The sequence below is a fragment of the Vidua macroura genome, chromosome 6 (assembly GCF_024509145.1).
Source record: "Vidua macroura isolate BioBank_ID:100142 chromosome 6, ASM2450914v1, whole genome shotgun sequence".
NCBI lineage: Eukaryota > Metazoa > Chordata > Aves > Passeriformes > Viduidae > Vidua > Vidua macroura.
Window position 1 is genome coordinate 46,132,853 of NC_071576.1, and position 18,926 is coordinate 46,151,778.

Genomic DNA, 18,926 nt, shown 5'->3' on the forward strand with positions numbered 1-18,926 from the left:
ATTATTCTCATAAGAAACTGTCATAAACACTAAGACTGACCAGCAGGTTGTGGATTTGGGTCTTTAGTGAGAAATGTCTGTGTTCAGTCAGCAAGGCAATAGGAACTTCATTTACCAGTGCCCTTCTAATAGAAGCAGCTGTTTGGCATCCTAATGTCAAACATTTATAAAACAATACATGTTTTTAGAGATGTTGTCTCATCAGCTGGCCAGACCTCAGACTATGAGGCTGAAAAGTGCAAGCTGAACGATTCCCTTTCAAAGAAGAAACTCTGAACAAACCATCACTCTTTTTCACCAATTCTGATTACAACCAGCACTGCAGCAGTTAACACTTCCAATGTGATTAAGAGAACTCAGTGCTCAGGCTCCCATTTGATACACTTTAAAGGATTTTGGGGGAAAACCAGGCTGCTTAATTACACACCCAAACATGGCAATCTCTGCTTCTCTTAAGACATGCCAATTTGAAAATTTTGACTCAACTGTGATGCCTGAGGTCAGTGGCAGACCTCAGAACAAACCATTAGCAATAGAACATATTACTCTTTCAAATGTAGTTAATACAGGCTTTCTGCACAATTATCTCATCCCATTCACTAGGCTCAGGAAATATTGATTATTCATTGCAATTAAAGGTCCTGACTGCAAGAAACAGGTCAAGGTGTCAGGGTATTTCTAACTGATTAGCGATATGTATTGCAGACATCTTGAATATCCTTTGATTTTATTTCAGTAGGCAGTGAGCAATTCATGTAAACCCTATCCACTCAAAGAGGTGGGTTTGGTGGTGATGTTGGTGTTTTGGTTGGAGAAATTGTCTACTCTGAACCTCTGCTATTTCTCAATGGTGGCTTTGTGCGATGTTGAAGTTTCCTTGCTCTGTGAGTGGGGTCCTCCCTTTCCTTTATGTGGTGCAAATGTGTGACTGTTGGGTCCAGGTTCCCAGCATGGGCAACAGGAATCAGGAATATTTCAACTGCATTTGCTGTTTATAGGGCTGTGTTTGGACTAGAGACCCTTCCTTTTCATGCTGGAAGAAATAAGGCGGCTACAACTTGTGAATTTGCTTGCACAGTATAAAATGTTCCTGACTCCATGTAAGCTATCCAAGTATCTACACAGAAAAAGGAATTCCAATCCAAATGTGCTTAGTTTTTCTTGTGTAAGTTAGAAATCAACTCTAGTAGGCTCATATACATGAGCCCAAGCTCTCAGGTAGCGTACTAAAAAGAAAGACAATACACCTTAAAAAGAGCCAATGCAGATTATCTCCTCCAAGGTAAGAAGGCAATACTAAGTCAATGTATCCAGAATAGGACAGTCACATGCTGAGACAATCACGGGAGATTGCTGAGTGCTACTTGCAATTTATTTTTAAGCAAGTTGAAATGCAGTTGTGAGGCATCTACTCTGTTTGTGGGACATCACTTGCAAAAAGACTCCCCACAAATGTTCATTTTATTTTCTTTTGGAGCAGTGAAAATGTGCTCAGCCCTACCTGGATGTCATGGAGTCAGACTCTGGTGGTTCATTACATGGGTCATGACAACATGGGTCAGATCCCACTTCTCTTAAAAGGAGCACTAATACACACCCTGTTCAGTTTTACTCAATTTAGGGCACTGTAAGTAAACACAGAGGACATAGAATCTGCTCCTTGGGATTTGTTCTTGTGTGTCAAACCACTAAACACAGCTTCTGATGCCCCCTTTGAGTCTCGCAGAAGCACCTGTATCTTCTGCAATGCCACCATGGTCCTGAATCTAAGGGCTAAACTCAAAAATCCTTGTTCAACTAAAGAAACATCTTATTCCTTCTAAGAGGTCACTACTGCTACCTCTTAGGATCAAGATCTAGCTCTCAAAAGGTAACAAGCATAGATTAGTTCATAACCTTGTACTATTAAATCCAGTGATGACCTTGTCATTAAGATAAATTCTTGCAGGATAGACCTTTGAACAGCAGCTCAGTGTTTTTGCTTTTTAATGATCTACAGTTCACTTCTGAAAAGTATTGACTTAATTTATCATTCGTGTTACAAGCAGATGTCCTTAAGGTAATTAAAAGAGATTAAAAAGAATTATTGTCTTTGAAAATTTCCAGGAAACCTGGGTTTCCCACTAGCTGCCCTTGTCTGAATAGAATCTACAATTTTCTTTAGCATCAATCAGAACAGGAATCATTTGTAGAGAGAACAGCTTGCCATCCTCCCTGCACTCCAGGATGGCATGTCCTTATGCCCTGTACCTGGTCAGCCTCAGACACAGTCAGGAATTTTCACACCTCCTCATCAGGTACAAGTAAAATCTGCAAAGAGGTGTCTTGTCATTTGGCAGTGCAATTCAGAGCTTCAGGAAACGAAAATCACCAGGTCTGGGCTGTGATTGGCACGACTGCAATGCCTGTTCCATTCTCAGTCTAGCAGACTGACAAATTTGTTGCATTGCAGCCCACACAGACATCAAACAATGTCACACAGTGACTACTGCAAATCACATATATTTTTTTAAAGGTCCACATGAATGTAATTGCTGCTTTAAAACCCACCCTCTTTTGTGAGGATTGGTGGATACAATGGCTGTGATTCCTGAACAGGGTGGACTTTTTCAGTCTCTCCATGAAATTCTCTAATGAATCTCGCTGAGATGCCTATTTGCATCAGTATAAAGCAAAGCAGAACCAGTACATTTGTTCTTTTTCTTATTTTAGTAAGTTGGTACCTTCACAATTAAGGCAATAACTCAGTGTTACAGGAGTGCATATTTACCATAATAGGTAATTTTATTTGCCCTCTTACTTTATTAAAAATGTGAAAATAACTGCTGTTTATTTTCTGGTTTATGATAACCTGCATTTGAGGTAAAAATAAATTATTTCAATTAAAAAGGCTTGAGAAACCTCATTGAATTAATTTGGATGGGAGAGCAAGAACTGGAGGTTGCTGACGAAAGGTTTCACTTAGGTTTCTTTCTTCCTTTTTTAGGTTTGTGAATCATGATTTCAACTTTCAAGACCTCTTTCTCTGCCTGCCTTAAATCTGCAATTAAATCTTTTCTTCAGTTTTACAGTAGCTTCAATATTTGTTTGAAGAATTAAGTGAAACCGCTTTGATGTTCAGAGAACAACTTTCAGGTCAGTAATCTATATATGACAAAGGATGAAGATTTTCATAGAATAGTAGATAAAATAAAGAAAAAAAAAATTAAGAGGTGAGCAAAAGAGCCATAGGATAAAACACTACAACCCCTTCTTCTCTGTCAGCATAAGTATTTCCAGGCAAAATAAATGCAAAGAGGTTGTGAAACATTACCAGATGAAAGCAGTTCAGTTTTGGAGGCAGCAAGGTTATTCACTGACTAAAATTAGCCACAGGATGTTAACCTCCTGAGGTCAATCCATGGCCAGTACAGAGAAAATGAGAAAGAGACTCATTAAAAAAGCTATTTTGGGCAGAAACTTCTTTTTAGGCAATCTGAAGAGACATCTGGACGAGCCTTTCTGCACTGACTACCCTGGGAGTCTAGAGGAGACTTGCTTTTGCAAAACTCAGTTTCTACTTCTGAAAACAGCCTCAGATACAGTTTACTGTGTCAATCATCATAGAGTCTGACCTTCACTGAGAAGTACATGAAAGCATTCAAATGTTTATGTCTCCAAAGGAAAAAATCTTCAAATTCTAAATATAGACTAAAGTTATGAAATGACACCTGCACAACTGCATATGTAAGCCTGGGACAACAGTCCTTCAACAAGTGAGAAGTTCCAGGCAAAAATCTTGAGGAGGGTAAAAACATGACTTTTTATTTTATTTCCTATTCCAGTTCTGATAAAAGCCCAGAGAGTGTCAGCTGATTTCACTCAATGAAGAAACAGAGGGGAATTATCTGTCCAATCTGATGTAAACAGCATTTACTTCTGCAATTGCTAGCAAGACCTTATAGCAGGGATTTCAGAGATTACAATTAGAGATTTCCTCACTTCATTTGTTCTACATTTACCCACGAGAGTTAAAAAAAACCCAAAAAACTATGTGTAGGAAACCTCCAGTATTTCTTTGGTTTAAAAAGGTGCCATGTCTGGTAACTGAAGAGAGCATGGAAAAGCCATGGGCAGAGTGCTGCCATTATTTCAAATAAACTAGGTTTTCTCTTACTTCCAATTCTTTTCTTAGCTATTCAACAAAATGTTGAACCCCCTCAGGTCCTACTGAAGTCATATAAATCCAGAGGTGAACATGGCCCATAAGACAGAATTAGAAAAAAGAAAACAAATACAGAGAAAGTGTTTTTTTTTTTCATGGTGACAGGCTTATATATCAGTTCATATCATCCTCAAGTACTTCTCAAGAGTAATGACAGGATTATGAAGGTAGGACTTTCCTTATCACCCACGTGGGAAATGCTGACTCTGAGAAATTTATCCAAGCATAATTTCCTTGTTTATTATGTGAAGTATTCTCCTTAATTTGATTAAGATATCATATTATAAAAAGTTTATTTACTTAGGCTTCTTGAAATACTACTAAGGCTACACAAAGAGCAAGGTCACTTTTAAAAGCCATCAATCTTCCTTACACCCAAACCACCAGACAAGTATGTACTTTTCTCACAGTTCTCCTGTTTCACTGTCAGGACTGCTGTTTTTAATCAAGTCACAGAAGTACTCTCACATCAATAGGTTACAAGGCCAGAAACAGCCTCTTATCTTGCTATGAAAAAGGAGTGGGGATCATGAGACAGAGAAGCTCTTGCTCACAGGTGCTTATCAATATCATCATTTTTGTTTCTATTTGAGAGAAAAGCCAAGATGCCAAGAAGGAACAAATGAAAGCTTTCTTGTCAAGAAGGTATTACAAGGGATTGCCTGTAGCACTTGGACAGCAAACTAAATATGGTTGCTAGCTGGGTTTTTTTTTTGCTGATCACCTGCAGGTATCTCTTTAACACAGCAAGCTGTTGGACTGAATGTCTTATTTCAAACAGTTGTTAGTCATTGTACCAAAAAAGCTCCTGGGTCGGTACATATAAATGCAATTATATGAATAGCAAAGGGTAGAAAAATTAAAAATTAGATGTCTTTCTGTTCTCTGCCTCGTCTTCTCATGTATATGAAACCTGCTTTCAAAATCCAGTCTCACTCTTCTAGTGGTCTCTTCACAGACCACTAGAATACCAGAATCAACAATGAATGTATGCAAAAAAAAAATTTTTTTAAGTTACTTACATATACCATATGTGTTTCTGAATATGTTCTAGCTGTAAGGGAAAAGAAAACAAGGAATTAGTGCTGTAAAATAGAAAAGGTAACTCTACAAGGCATCCTTATTCAAGGCTTATTCAAGTAAATCCAAAATTCCAGAGATGGACATATGCATACAACAGGAACTTTATGCTGCATAAAGAGCCACTCATTCTACTGGAATAAATACCCATCCCACTGGAAATGACACTTGAATTCCAGACATAAGGCATCAGTCAAGATCCAATCCCAGGGAAATGTTAAGTGCAAGGCTTCACAGGTAACTGTTTTGGAAATTCAAGCTTTTCCCTTCCCAAGTCCTTCCCTCTGTAATCTAACTGCTCCTTTTTGTATGTGCATAATAGTTGATCCTTTATAGTTAAATTGCATTTATAGTTTTGTTTTGAGGAAAAGAGAGAGGAAAAAAGAAGAAAATAGGTTCAAATAGATAATAAACAAAATAATTTCTGCATCTGTGGTGTGACTTTCCTGGATACAGGATGCATTCTAGATTGGCTTCACATTTATCATCAAAATCTAAGGACCAAGCAGAATAATGTTTTACGCAATTTACTAATTCTGCACCTGAACACCAGACCACAAATTTATTTTTGTTCCCTCTTTCCTGTTCCACACATGAGAATTTCACTATGCATTGAAGGACTGATTAAAGCGGAAAGTAGCCATGCCCACCTATGGAAGGCAGATTCCACAAACATTATGATGATATCTTTTCCCAAAAGCACAGCAAAATAAGGCAACATGATTTTTCCAAGAGAAAAGCTCATCAGCAGAGAGAACAGAAGGCTCATATGACATACTTTCAGCAGAACCTTCCAAATGTGTTTTGTTTTAATCATCATAGCAGAAAAGAACTTTTCTTAGATGTCCAGGGATTATTTGTTATGTGGGCAATGTTTTTTATATTCATCACTGTGCAGCACCTCTGTAGATGCAGAACAAAATGCATAGTCACTGCACATGGGCTCACATTTGTGCAACATTCAGGGGAAAGATAGGAGAGAGCTGGAAGAAAACTCATATGAGAGGAAATCACAGACCCATTACAATGGTCAGGAAGAACGGCGACAGCTGTCCTGCTCTTATTACATTCCACTTCCACAATAATTAGAATCAGAGAGAAAAAGAAACAAAAAGAAAAGAAAAAATAAGGAACAGGCAAACAACAAAATCTCACAGATATAAAGTGTTTGCCACAGAGAGCAAAGAATCAGAGACCTTTGTGCTGTGGAGCAACAACTCCGTGTCTGGGAAATCAGTAAGACATGAGTTTGGCTATATATGAGATCATTTTTTTAGGTGAGTCACAGCTTTTCCTGAAAACAAAGAAACAATGGAATGCAGCTTAGGAAAGTGTGACAGGAGGCTGGAGGAAACAGTGTGGGAAACAAACAGTCTCCTTTAAACCCCAGACTGCATCAACACTGCAACCAGAGGTGCACTCACATATCTGTCTTCTAAGCAGCACCAATGCCCCCAGCAAACACATCCACCAGCCCAGGCACACTGGCACAGCTTCCAGCCGTGGCATCTGCCTGCCACAGTAACTCCCCTTCATCACAATTCCCCTGTATTAGGTAGTCCTGTAACCCCTGCACTCTTAAGAGCAAGGAGGAGTATTCCTGACACACTGCCATCTCCTGTCAGGATAAAGATATGATTTGGGAGCTCCCTCAACAGCCTGGAGACACAGCCCTCTTCCTTCTGGTTCTGTGCAAGCCGAGGTACAACCACAGGACATAAGGAGAGCCTATTTTGTACAGCTTCCATGGGGGGCAGGATTTTAGAATTGTTCCTCAACAGATGTATACTTCTGTGAGGATCTGCTAAGGGGTAGACTGTGCCTCCTGTGCTGGTAAAACCACATCTACTCATTATTTCCCATACACCACATGGAGGGTTGGAGAAATTTATGATTTCAGACAAGATGCAGATGATACAGCTATGCAATGTCCAAGTCTCTTTCATGCTTGCTTCTCCTGCTGCATTTTCTGTCTCCATGGGACACTGCGCTCTTGTGTGCTTGTGACATGCAGAAATGCCATGGCAAAGCAGACAATAGCAATTCACTTTCTGAGTTAGAAAGGGGAAAGAAAAGAGGGTCATCAGTTCATGTCTTATTCACAGAGCCTCTGGGCTCCTTCAGAGATGTCAAATGACTCCTGCCCATCCCTGCTGATCAACCTCCTTCAAACTAATGAACACACAGCATTTTTCTGAAAGAGATGCCCCATTGCACCTTGATACACATTTGAAGGTATATGACAGCTCTCATGGCTGCTGTTTACCCACACACCCACCATTCAATCCACATCAAAACCATTGCTGTGAAATATGCTGGGATATCCCAGATATGAAAAGTATTCTACAAACCCATTTCCTATGCTGATTCAAACGTAATTGCATTGAAATGTTATTAGAAGTGTGCTTGCTGCTGCCAACATCTTCACTACTGTTTTAAAGGTAATTAATTAATGCTTTGTTGCTTTTTGTCTGCATTAAAGTGACAGGAGAGTTATGGGAGGGCGATTGGTTTTGACAAGAAGAAGTCTGTAAGCTTTCTACTGTGCAGTGCAGGGGAGGGAGATACACAGTGGGAGCTAATCTCACTCCTGCCTTCATTTAAACACAATGTTTAAATGCATTTAAGTGACAAAGGCATTTAACAACCCTTCCCAGAGGGTTTTTCTTTAGTTTGCCAAGTTTAATACTATTTTATGGAAGTTGTAAAAATGCTGTTTCCTAATGTCTCCTAGTCACTGCAGGCAACTGTCTCATGACATCATTTCTGAAATAACAAAACATGCTCAGATCCACTGCACATGCATAGTCAGAGAGATTTCTGCAGGCTAAGATGCTGTAATGGAAGGAGAGGGAGAATTCCTTTATCATCGTTTTATGCAAAAATACTTCCAAATACTAAACTTGTACACTGAAGAAGCACTGAGGAGCTTCTTCAGTGTACATCTCTCTCACAAATGAGAGACCCACTGTGATACAGAGTTGCACAAGCTCATCAGAAAAAGAGGTCTCCTCCCACAAAGAGCTTACGTCTGAATTCTAAGGCAGGGAACAACAGATGGAGACAGACAGGCAGATGGAAAACAAGACAGAGCTGTCTACATCTTCGGCACTGATCTCAGCAGAGCAGTTGCCAAGCTAAAAAGTTCTGCCCTGAAGAAAAACTTTCTCAAAGTCTGTGGATATAGATGAGGGTTCTGGGCTTGAACTCATGTCAAATTTCAAACTTCCCTGTCCGGAAAGGGACCAGCCTCAAACCCATCTGTGCACCCACACCTCAAATGAATCTTCATCCAGAAGATCTCCTAGTCTGAGCTTTAAACCTACTGTGTAATGTCAAGACACAGGCTGTTCTTGGCCACAGGATTCAGGATGGCAGTGCAAACAGCACTGGTAAAACCATTACCCATTTCAGCAGTAGCAGCTGTACTAAAGCAGACTCCAGGGACCTTGACAAGGGCAAGTATCACTGTCCTATGTGCAGGGGGCATGAACAGGCCCTTGGCAGCCTAAATACATCAACTGGACAATTACCTCCATTCTACAGGTTGTAAGGTGAGAAAATTTAAATTATGGAATAGGCACCTTACCATAAGATCTTCTATAGAAATGAGTCAGGGTGAGTTTTCCCTTCTTCATTTCTTAACAATCTTTAGATTCTGCACAGCATCATTAGCATCAGATCCAAGAAAAAACAAAATCATGAAGCAGAGAGGAGATTCTGAAATATGTGTAATTCCACGAATTTTTAGGTAATATTCAGGCATAGGTATTTCCACCTATGTGGACACCCAACATGGAAGACAAGTAATTCTACTCTAGTATAAGATGTCAATACTAGAACAGTAACAGCTTTATTGGAATAGCTTATTTTGCAATATCTGCTCTGATCCACCTTGCTCTAGAAACAAAGTCTCAGTAGTGCTAATCCATCTTTAAAAGAAAAGTGTCTCTGCCCTTTGTCTTTCTGGAGAAGAAAGTATTGGCTGAGAATGCAACTGGTTTTTACTACAGGAGCTGTAATTCTCTGCTGTAGCAACTCTGAATCATTTGAAGAGAACATAACTAAAAGAAACCTCATCCTGCAGTACTTTAGGCACTCAGAACACACCTCCCATAAACCTTCCCAAACTTTATTACTACTTCATATTTCCCTCCTGACACTATTCCTACTAGAAGGCTGTCCCAGAACCCCACAGATATGCCTAAAATTCTTCTTGCTTCTAGCCCACTTTCCTGTAAGGCCATTTGACATACATTTGTTTCTATGCCAGTATCTTCCTTAAGCTTAAATAATCCTTCTCTACCTAGTAATTACCTTTAATGAATATGCAGATAACCAGTACAATCTTTCTTAGACATTATCTATGTACATTAACTGAAGTTCTTTTAGGCCATACTATTCAGACAGAGTCTTTCAAATGCTGATCATCTTAGTACTCATTCTTTGTTTGATTTCACCTTTCATATATATGGGTGGTCAGAAATACCATCACCAGGAACTAGGATCAACTTTAAGTGAAAAGTTTATGTTTAATGAAAGAGAAACACAAATTCTTTTATCATACAGCATGTTCAGTAAAACAGACCCAGTAAATGAGAGTGGTCAAGGATGTCCCACTAACTGTATTTGAGGCTATGTAACACATGGTGAGTGTGAACAATAGTCCACTAAGTAATAATAAAGTCTTGTTCCCACAAATGAATCATATGCAAAGAAAGGTAATGCCTGCTTCTTAAGGCTGGAAAGGGCCAGCGACAATAATTCTGAGTACCCTCCCCTCCATTAATCTTCTCAAGCTCCAACACTGAAGCGAATGATGACCGTTAAACGTGAATGCTGGTTCTGTTTTTGTTGATCATTTCAACAGATGGACTGGGGAAGGTGTGGGTGTGCTGTGAAATGGCAATTACTGCAGGGAGGGAAATGCAGTTGGATGAAAAGGAAAAGAGATACAAATCAAAAAAAAGAGGAACAAAGCAGAGAGGGGAAGTGAAAAATGAAAGAAAAAAATTCTAGTGACCTTACATTTTACTGTATTTTTCTGCTGAATTCACTAGTGAGGTATTGAGCAAATGATCAGTAATGGTAACAGCTACATCTGTACTTATTGTACCCAAGATGCAATTTTGCTCACATCTTTGTATAAATATCAAATTGATTCAAGTGAGATATTTTCTAGGAATAGAGGCTTCCAAATAAACCCATATTTATACCCTTTTTCATAGGACACAGCTAAAATAGAATTTAGCTCTCTCCTCAGAATGAACTGTATATTCCCAGCTCCTGTGCAGTAAACAAAGAGCTCCCTTCTGCCTGGCAGTCAAAGCAAGCAGCTCACTAACAGCACAGGAGTGTGACAGCAGCAGGGACAGCAAACCCAGAGACCCTCAAATAATGAAAAAAAGACTGCAGCTAATAACAAAGAGCCAACCTTTTCTCCTCCCAGCTCTCAGCTCTTTAATATGTATTATTTCAAATACTTATTCATAATTCAATGCTTAGTGCTTGCCAATAACTACCTCATCTGGGTTTTTTTCCCTCCCTAAGGAAGTAAGAGGTTAAGGGGGATGTGTGTCACTCTGAGACCCTGAATTAGTTCAACTGCTTTCTCTCCTATGCATGTACATTCCCAGCTGTATTGCACAACTCAAAGTATTTAGAGTCTGTCTCTGCCCTCTGGAAAAATTCAGAATAATCTGAAGAAGGATCTAGCACTTGATGATTTGCTCCCTAACATACTTAGACCATCGGCACTTTTTTGAGAAAAAAACCTCAACAAAACAAGAAAGAAGCTGGTATGTTTACATCATGGAAAGGAAGCTAAGCTTGAGAGGGACTTTGTGACTTTCTTGGCCATGAAGAACAGCTGTCTCATCTCTCAGGATATTGCTCTAACCTCTGCAGTGCTCTTTCTGTGAATATACTTGTGAAAATGTTATTCCTTTCTTTAAAAATCTGTTTAAAAAAGGTCATTTAAGGTGTGTAATATTTTTTTTCAATCAGTGCTATTTATGTACTGCAAAATGTGATGGCTACTGGGCTTGCAAAAGTAGAAATACTAGAAATAACCTGAAGAACTTTTCCCCTATGCCACCAAATAGAGCGTGACCTGGATTGGTAATGAATGAAAGAAAAACCCAGACGCCAGATAATATTGTAAGGAGTTGTGAAGGGAGTTTCAGTTCTTAGCAGAGAGGTGTCTGCATCCCAAAAGCACCATCACAGCTGGCATAGACTGTTGTTACCAATCTCAGCAGAGAGGCTAACCAGTGATCTGAGAGTTTATTTATAAATATTTTAGCAGACTGAAGAACCAGGAGGAGTTTCAAATTTACATTTCTTTATACATACTCCCACTCAGAATCTGTGAGCTTAGTAAATCTGTATAAAATCATCACCAAGGGCTGACAATAGGATTTACAGGGGCATGTACCCATAAAGGCACACGCCTCCACTGACAAGCAGGCAATCTTACTTTCCAAAATTATTTTAATTGCCAATGTTTTTTAATTCCCTAAAACATTAACACAACGTTAGTGAAGGATACAATCACTACACAGTCCTCACTCTTGCAGGGTCTCTCTTGTAGTGAAGGGATGTATCCTAGATGCAGACTCAATGCTGAATGCCAGGAGCTCAACACTGTGGGACTAACAGTGCTCAGGACCACAGGGCACAGGATGAAAGAGCAGACTGGTAGACACTTGCTCTGAAGGCTACTAGAGGATAATGCAGAGCAAATGCAGGATAGAATACAATGCAGCTTATGTGGTGTGAAGTGAGAAGCCAACACTTCTGTCAGAAATGTAAGAAAATCACAATCTGTTTAATGGCAAAGCTTCAAATACCAGTCCTAACACCTGTGACCTTCAAACAGTTACATCACGCCCTCAGCAAACTGCTGTATCAGACAGAAGAATCAGACAACTCAGGCGGACTCCAAAATACCTGAATGGGCTAGCAGTTCTGTGATGAGCTATGAGGAATTTCTTCTAAATGCCCAGTGTTACATATGAAACGGAATCATGAGGCTACAGAAAAAACACAAAAGCAACCTGTCCTCATGACTTCTCAGAAGAGATGGTAACTAACTTCTTCCCAAAGATTCCACCAACTCTACTCCTTCTTTGCTCAGGAGGAAACACATAGGAATGTCACTAAATCACCAAGTTACCTTAGCTGCTCAACCATTCCTGCAACAAGGTGAGAAATGAAGCCTTGCTCACGATGCCTCCTTACCGTGAGACGTTTCGAGGCATCCACTTCAATCATCCCCCGCAAAAGGTTCTGACAGTCGGGGGGGATAAAATGGGGCATGTGGAACACTCCACGCTTCACCTTCTCCAGCAGTTGCCGCAAGTTGTCGTCATCGAACGGCAGGGCACCCTGCAGGGATGGGACAGAGCAGTCAATGTGAGAGAACTGGAGACGGCCAAAGGAGAAAAGCCAGGATAAATACGGTGAGAGAATGGAAAAGATGAAGTCAGCTCATAATGATTTATTCTAATGAGTGAAAAAAACTTTTTATCCATTGAAAAGAAACAATTTCTTAGTGCTGCTGTATTTCTTCTAACATAAGAAACAAAACTGAGGACATTGGTTTTTTTAATTAGACCTTTAATTAGAAAACAACTACCACTATAAAGTAAAATACAAAATATGAAATTGCGTTTCCAGGCAAATTCACCAAAGATACATGGATTCACTTAAATTCAGCTCAAGCTTTTGATCTGCTGGTATTCCTCCTGGGCATACTTTCACAGCAGCAATGTTTATCATCTCCTTATTTTTAATCTTCCTGAGACACATTTATTGCAGACATTGAAAAGGAGGTGAACAGCTTTTGAGAGACTTTCAGTAAAGAACATGCTCTTTCTGATGGAGCATTAAAATGACACAGCTGAAAGAAACCCCAACCAACATTAGCCTTTGGAAGCAGCAGACATTCTATCTGTTTAATATACTCCATCCTGTTCCCATGCTGTGGTCAGGTCATCAGTTCCTATTGCTTCCCTACTGTAGCTCACTTACATGAATGGCTTGAAGTTTTTTTAGCTGAAACTACATTTTGAATAGATCATCAGCTTGCTACAAAAAGCAGTAAAAGACCTATCCTTGCTGCAAGGACAAAAAGGAAAAAAAGAAGTTGAAATCTTTAGGATAACTCTACTGACTGAAGCTGATACCCTTTTATAGCAAGTCTGCACCTTCTTAGATATTCTCACTTCCTTCTTTCACTGCCTAATTCTAGTAGGTGCTGAGCTTCCTTGATTTCCAGGATGGTTTGTGGGAAGCTGCAAGCTGTCAGCCGCTGTGATAATGAAGCTTTAAGTTGTCAGCTCTGGCACTGCTCTTACTACAGTGAGTAGTGCATCTGTATAAGCAATCCTGTGTCTATGGTTTAGGGAGAAGAACAGCTCCATTTACAGCAGCCTCAGGAAGCCACCTGATGGCAGCCACGACTGGGCACTGCTTACTGGTGTTTGTTCATTCCAGTGGCCTTGAAGGCAGAGCCTCTCCCCGCCTTCTGTAACCAACCTCCGGAGTTACCTGCATTTTTCCTATCTATTCCAGACTTAAAGGAAAATCAATTTTGATAGTTCAGTACTTTGGCTAATGCAATTTAAGCCTTGATGAAGTCAGAAAGGATGCTGTGTGGCATTTCCTGAAGGTAACAACTACATCTCTTTTATTACTACCATCTGCTATCATATCTTGACAGTTTTTGCAGGGTTCGTCCTGACATAATTTAACTGGAGACCTCTGCACTCTCCATCAATAATAGACTTATTTCAATAATTTTTCAGGCTCATGTGTGTATGTAGGAACAGACAAAGATGCAGCAACAGACACCCAAGCTTGACAGAGAATCCCCCTGAAAATGAAAAGCCTGCTTGACAAATCCTAACCGTCTTGACACGTTCTCTCTTCTGTTCTTACAAATTCAAGAAGTTATAGTAAGAGCTCATTATACACTTCTATTTTATCAGCTATGAAAGTAACTGCTCAGTAAGAGATGACCATGTGCTATCTAGTGTGACAGTTAAAATTCTTCCAACGCAACATCAAGATAAAAAAATTAAAATTTAAAAAATGCCAGTGAATTGTAATGACTAAAAATAAAAAAGTAGTAAGACTGGTTAAGGTGAATTAAAGCATCATACTGGGATTACTTCAAGGTATTCTGACTTGAGCCATTAAGAAAGAATCAGCATATCTTTTGATACAAAAAAACCCTCAAAACCAAAAAAATTAAAAATATTTAAACAAAATAATATCCAGAATTTATCTCATTTTACACTGTACAAGTGTGTTTTTCAAATAAAACACTTAAGTGAAGCAATTAGGTTTACTGATAACTGTACAAAAAATCAAAATTTTATTTCAGGCTTGTTATTTTTATAATTATAGATGATTAGATGAACTATTACAGATATGAGCCACTTAACATGCACATAAAATGCATACTCATATAGAGTATTTTACCTGCATATGGTATATGCTTGTATTAGTATAAACTATATTTTCCTACATTATACTATGGAAATTGATAACAAATGCCAAGCCTATCTGCCTTCAGCTGGACACCCATTTGTTGGATGTTTAGGAGTGTTATAATAGAACTTCATTTCAGAATAAATTCCACAGAGAATTGAAGCTCTGATCAAAAGAAGGATAAGTTAGAAGATAGCACATTTTGAACACTTAAAGTATTACTGGGCCAGATGGAAACTAATTTAAACTTTGTACTACTGGCTCAGTTTTATATTCCCATGTGTACCAAATTAAAATGTAGCTCACTGCTTGCATGAAACAAAGATGAGGTTCTCAAGTCTTTCCTAGAAAAAATACTGCAGTTAATGTATGCATATACCTGCTGAAGCACATATATACATACAGCAGAAAAAAGTGAACATATCCCAAACCCAGCCATACCTTGATCCCATAAAGGACAACTTGTTTGCCACTCTCTGTATCCTGGAGTTGCAACCCTACACATCCTTACCCATCAAAAATTGTGGTGCAACATCGCAACACAACAAAGAGCATTTATGGAGACAAGTTTTTGCTGCCTGTCTATGCTCTCCTGTGCAGGGCAACAGCGTTTCAAAGAAGCAGTGAAATATTCCTCATGCTTTTCCTTTGGGGCTGATGTAGAAATAAGAGGAAAGGATGCCACTGAGAGATACAAAAATAGAGGACTAAAAAAAACCATCCATAAATGATGTCAATAGAATTGCCATTAAATACAGCAGCACTTTCAGATTTTTCTTTTCTTTTTAAAGGCTAGTGCAAGGAAGATGACTCACCACTAGCAACGCAAACAAAATGACTCCGCAGCTCCAGACATCTGCTTTCCTTCCATCATATTTTTCTCCCTGTGCAGCAATGACACAGAGGTTCAAAAGACCGATTGCTAGTAAACGAATTAATTATCCTTGAGGAATGAGAGAGGGGAGAATGGGAAACCCCACATTTCAATTCAGCTACCTGCTTCCTAAGTTGGCCTTCCCAACTAGGAGGAAGCCACTACACAGCTGGCTAACTAAATGTTTGTGAATATCATCTTGCAGTCTTATCTGGGATATGTGAGGAAAGGCTCAGAAGTGCGAGCAGGGCAGGAATGGTTGACAACTCACAAATTATCAGATCTGGCATTTAAACAGACTAACAGGTGCATTAAGGACATCAAGAAGGTGTGTTTCCCTGCCCTGGTTCTTCAGGGAGCTTGTCCCCAGCTGTGTTATTTGCAAACTCATAGTGCTGTCTGGACAGTCTCTCCTATGTGCTTCCTGCTTGACTTTACAGTAGAGAAATGCTTTGGAAGAGGGCAACCTTGGGCACTGAAATCTTGGATACTTATTTTCAGAGGACAAAGGGAAAGAAGGGGGGAAGAATATTGTTTAGTGGAAACCAACATCACTGACAGTCAACACCAGCTTTTATACTGAGATGACAGCTACATCAGAGACAGGAAAGCTGAGGGGACTATGTCCCTTGGGTCAAAAGATCAAATTAAACCAGGCTCCTGTACTTCTGTCCGATCACATGGTGCAAAGGTAATGTGAGAATAACATACAATTATTTCCCAATTTGGCTTGATTCAGGGCTGAGCCAAACAAACAAAACTGTATTTAGGTTCCTTGTATCCTTTTCTTTCCCTCTGCCTTGGGCAGATTCCTTGTACAGAGGATCTATCTGTGTACTTGCAATGAGGGACACTTCAAACAAGGTATTTTTGTACACTAATATTAACCAACTTACCCGGATGACTTCAGGACAAGCATAATGTGGTGATCTGAAAGACAAAATACAGTCAAATGAGTATGTAACAGCCTGGTATTTATGGTTATGTGCATTTCCATTTTGTTTAGCAGAATGATGATAGACTTATCATATGATTCTTACTATACAGAATACAAGTGTGCAAACCAGCACATTTTTCCTTACCTCAACAAGAACATATTTCTAACAAGACCAGAAAACGGTCAAGAACTAGCATAATTTAAAACTCTACGGCCTTGCTATGAATTTCTTCAAAGCAAGGAATGAAGGGGAAGACGAGGCATATTCTATGAGTATAAAATTCTAGTTCTCTAATCCCACCCTTTAACTTGGCTTTGTATCTAATTAAAAGGAAAGCCCACACTGCAAAGCCTTTTACAGGAAAAAAGACAGATGCATCCCTAAACCATGTCTGGTATCTCTTCTGCTAAGATGACTCTCATTTACATCAGTGGTCACAAAAGCTGCCAATACCTGATTGCAACATTCCTTTAAAAAAAAAAAACAAAACAAAAAAACCACAAAAAAACCCCCACAAAAACAACCAACCAACCAAAAAAACAAAAACAAACAAACAAACAAAAACCCCCCAAAAAACCAGAAAACAACAAACAAACAAAAAACAAACAAAAACACAAACAACCAAAAAAACCAAACCAAACCAAACCAAAACAAACAAAAAAAAAAACCCAAAAAGGATGGACAGTAGCACCATTACCTGGGAAGTTAATGTATTCTTTTCACATCCTTCTACCCATATATCTCTTGTTTAATTCCTGGCTGAGAAGAGTTAATTACTTCAACTTGCCAGGTAATAATTTTAATTTCTAAAGATTATAGCCATGGCTATTTATTTTATAGCCTTTATTAAAGTAGCTTGACAAGTAAAAGGGATGCAAACTGTCTGAAACCCATGTGCAAATCATGCTATTGTTTATACTGACACCTCCCAGCAGTCCCTAAGCCTGTCTTCATTTGTGCATGTGTTTCTTGTGACAAATGCAATCATGGCTGGGCAATACCTGTCTCACAAAGTAATGAGCAAACCAGAAGCACAGGGAGGTTAGCTTTGTGCTAGGATGCTATATTAATGCCTAGTGAGACAGCCCATTAATTGAATTTCCATACACACTACATTTATCTTGTGGCAAAATATCATCCCATGGGCACAAGAATGCCCTGATTTGGTATCATAGCTTTTGGCAGAGCATGACAACAAACTCAGGGTAGACGTGGGAGTGCAGCTACCTTGACAGCAAAGCTTCTGTGAGGAGAGAGAAATGCAGTTGATCCCTCACAGGTTTCAGGAAAAGTGGAATTCAGTAGCTTAATCCAATATCTAATACAACACCAACCCTGGACCCATTTAAGTCATGGGCTATTCACAGGTATTCTAACCAGTCTGTCTGCTCAGTAGTGCCTTAGTTTAGACTACATTTTAAAAACTTTGGTTCAAGAGTCAAAACAGATAATGAAAGCCAGAGCCTCCCTCAGAGAGTTGGCTAGAGCTGCTCATTGGAAGACCAGAAAGAACAGTCTTGTGTCTAGTGGGTAGGACAGACTACCCAGGCTCTCTGTGTAGCTCTGTCACTGACAGCCATGGATACATGGACAAGGTTACTTAACATTTTTAAAAGCTGCAGCTGGCCTGTTTGAAAATGTGACCAGAACCTCACTATGAGTCTACTCTTCTGACTAAAGCAAGAGCAATGGAACTGCAGCTATCACACCACAAGAGAGAAAGTGAAGCCAGAGTGAGAAATAAAATAGCTTAATGTTATGTACATGTTCCCAAACTTCCAAAATATATTGTTTCCTGTTAATTTGCCTCTTTATAGCAAACCAAGACCTGCACTATGATTCGTGGATGATTACCTAAATTAATTTCTAAACCCCTATGTCTCAACTACACTTACTCTTTCCAAAACCTCAAAGTCTAAACCACAAAAAGTCAACACTGGACTAACACATGATTTTGCAAGCTTTTAGAAGACAAATTATTCTTGAGAGAATGCTTGACTAGTGATGTCATCTTTTTCTCATATCTAACAGTGCTGTAGAGGGTACAGGCCATCCCTAAGGCACACACAAAGCACAAGTAAGGAGCAGCATCACAAATGGGACTGCAGCCCAGGCCTGACAAGTACAACTCTCACTACTGCTGGACTGCTTACACAGAACACTGAAGGAGGGCAGTGTGGGAACTGTAGGGAACACAGTAATGCAGCTGGAAATTGGGCACAAAAACACACCATCCAATCATCAAATGAGGCAAGAATTGTTGAAAAAAACCTGTACAAGCTCATACTTAATGGCCATATACTAATGTGCATAGGTTGAGTAGCAATGGTAG

The 18,926-nt window shown here is 39.4% G+C and overlaps 1 protein-coding gene across 12 annotated transcripts in view; it reads right to left on the bottom strand.

Annotated features, from left to right (window-relative positions):
- BRSK2 (BR serine/threonine kinase 2) overlaps positions 1-18,926 on the bottom strand; it is a 303,411-nt gene that overhangs the window by 55,931 nt on the left and 228,554 nt on the right. For all 12 annotated transcript variants that reach the window (XM_053979419.1, XM_053979418.1, XM_053979417.1 and 9 more), the window contains exons 6-9: positions 16,553-16,586; positions 15,598-15,666; positions 12,527-12,673; positions 5,227-5,258 (exon numbers count right to left, since the gene is read on the bottom strand). In XM_053979419.1, coding sequence (XP_053835394.1) covers positions 5,227-5,258; positions 12,527-12,673; positions 15,598-15,666; positions 16,553-16,586 — 282 coding nt within the window. The remainder of the gene's footprint in view (positions 1-5,226; positions 5,259-12,526; positions 12,674-15,597; positions 15,667-16,552; positions 16,587-18,926) is intronic.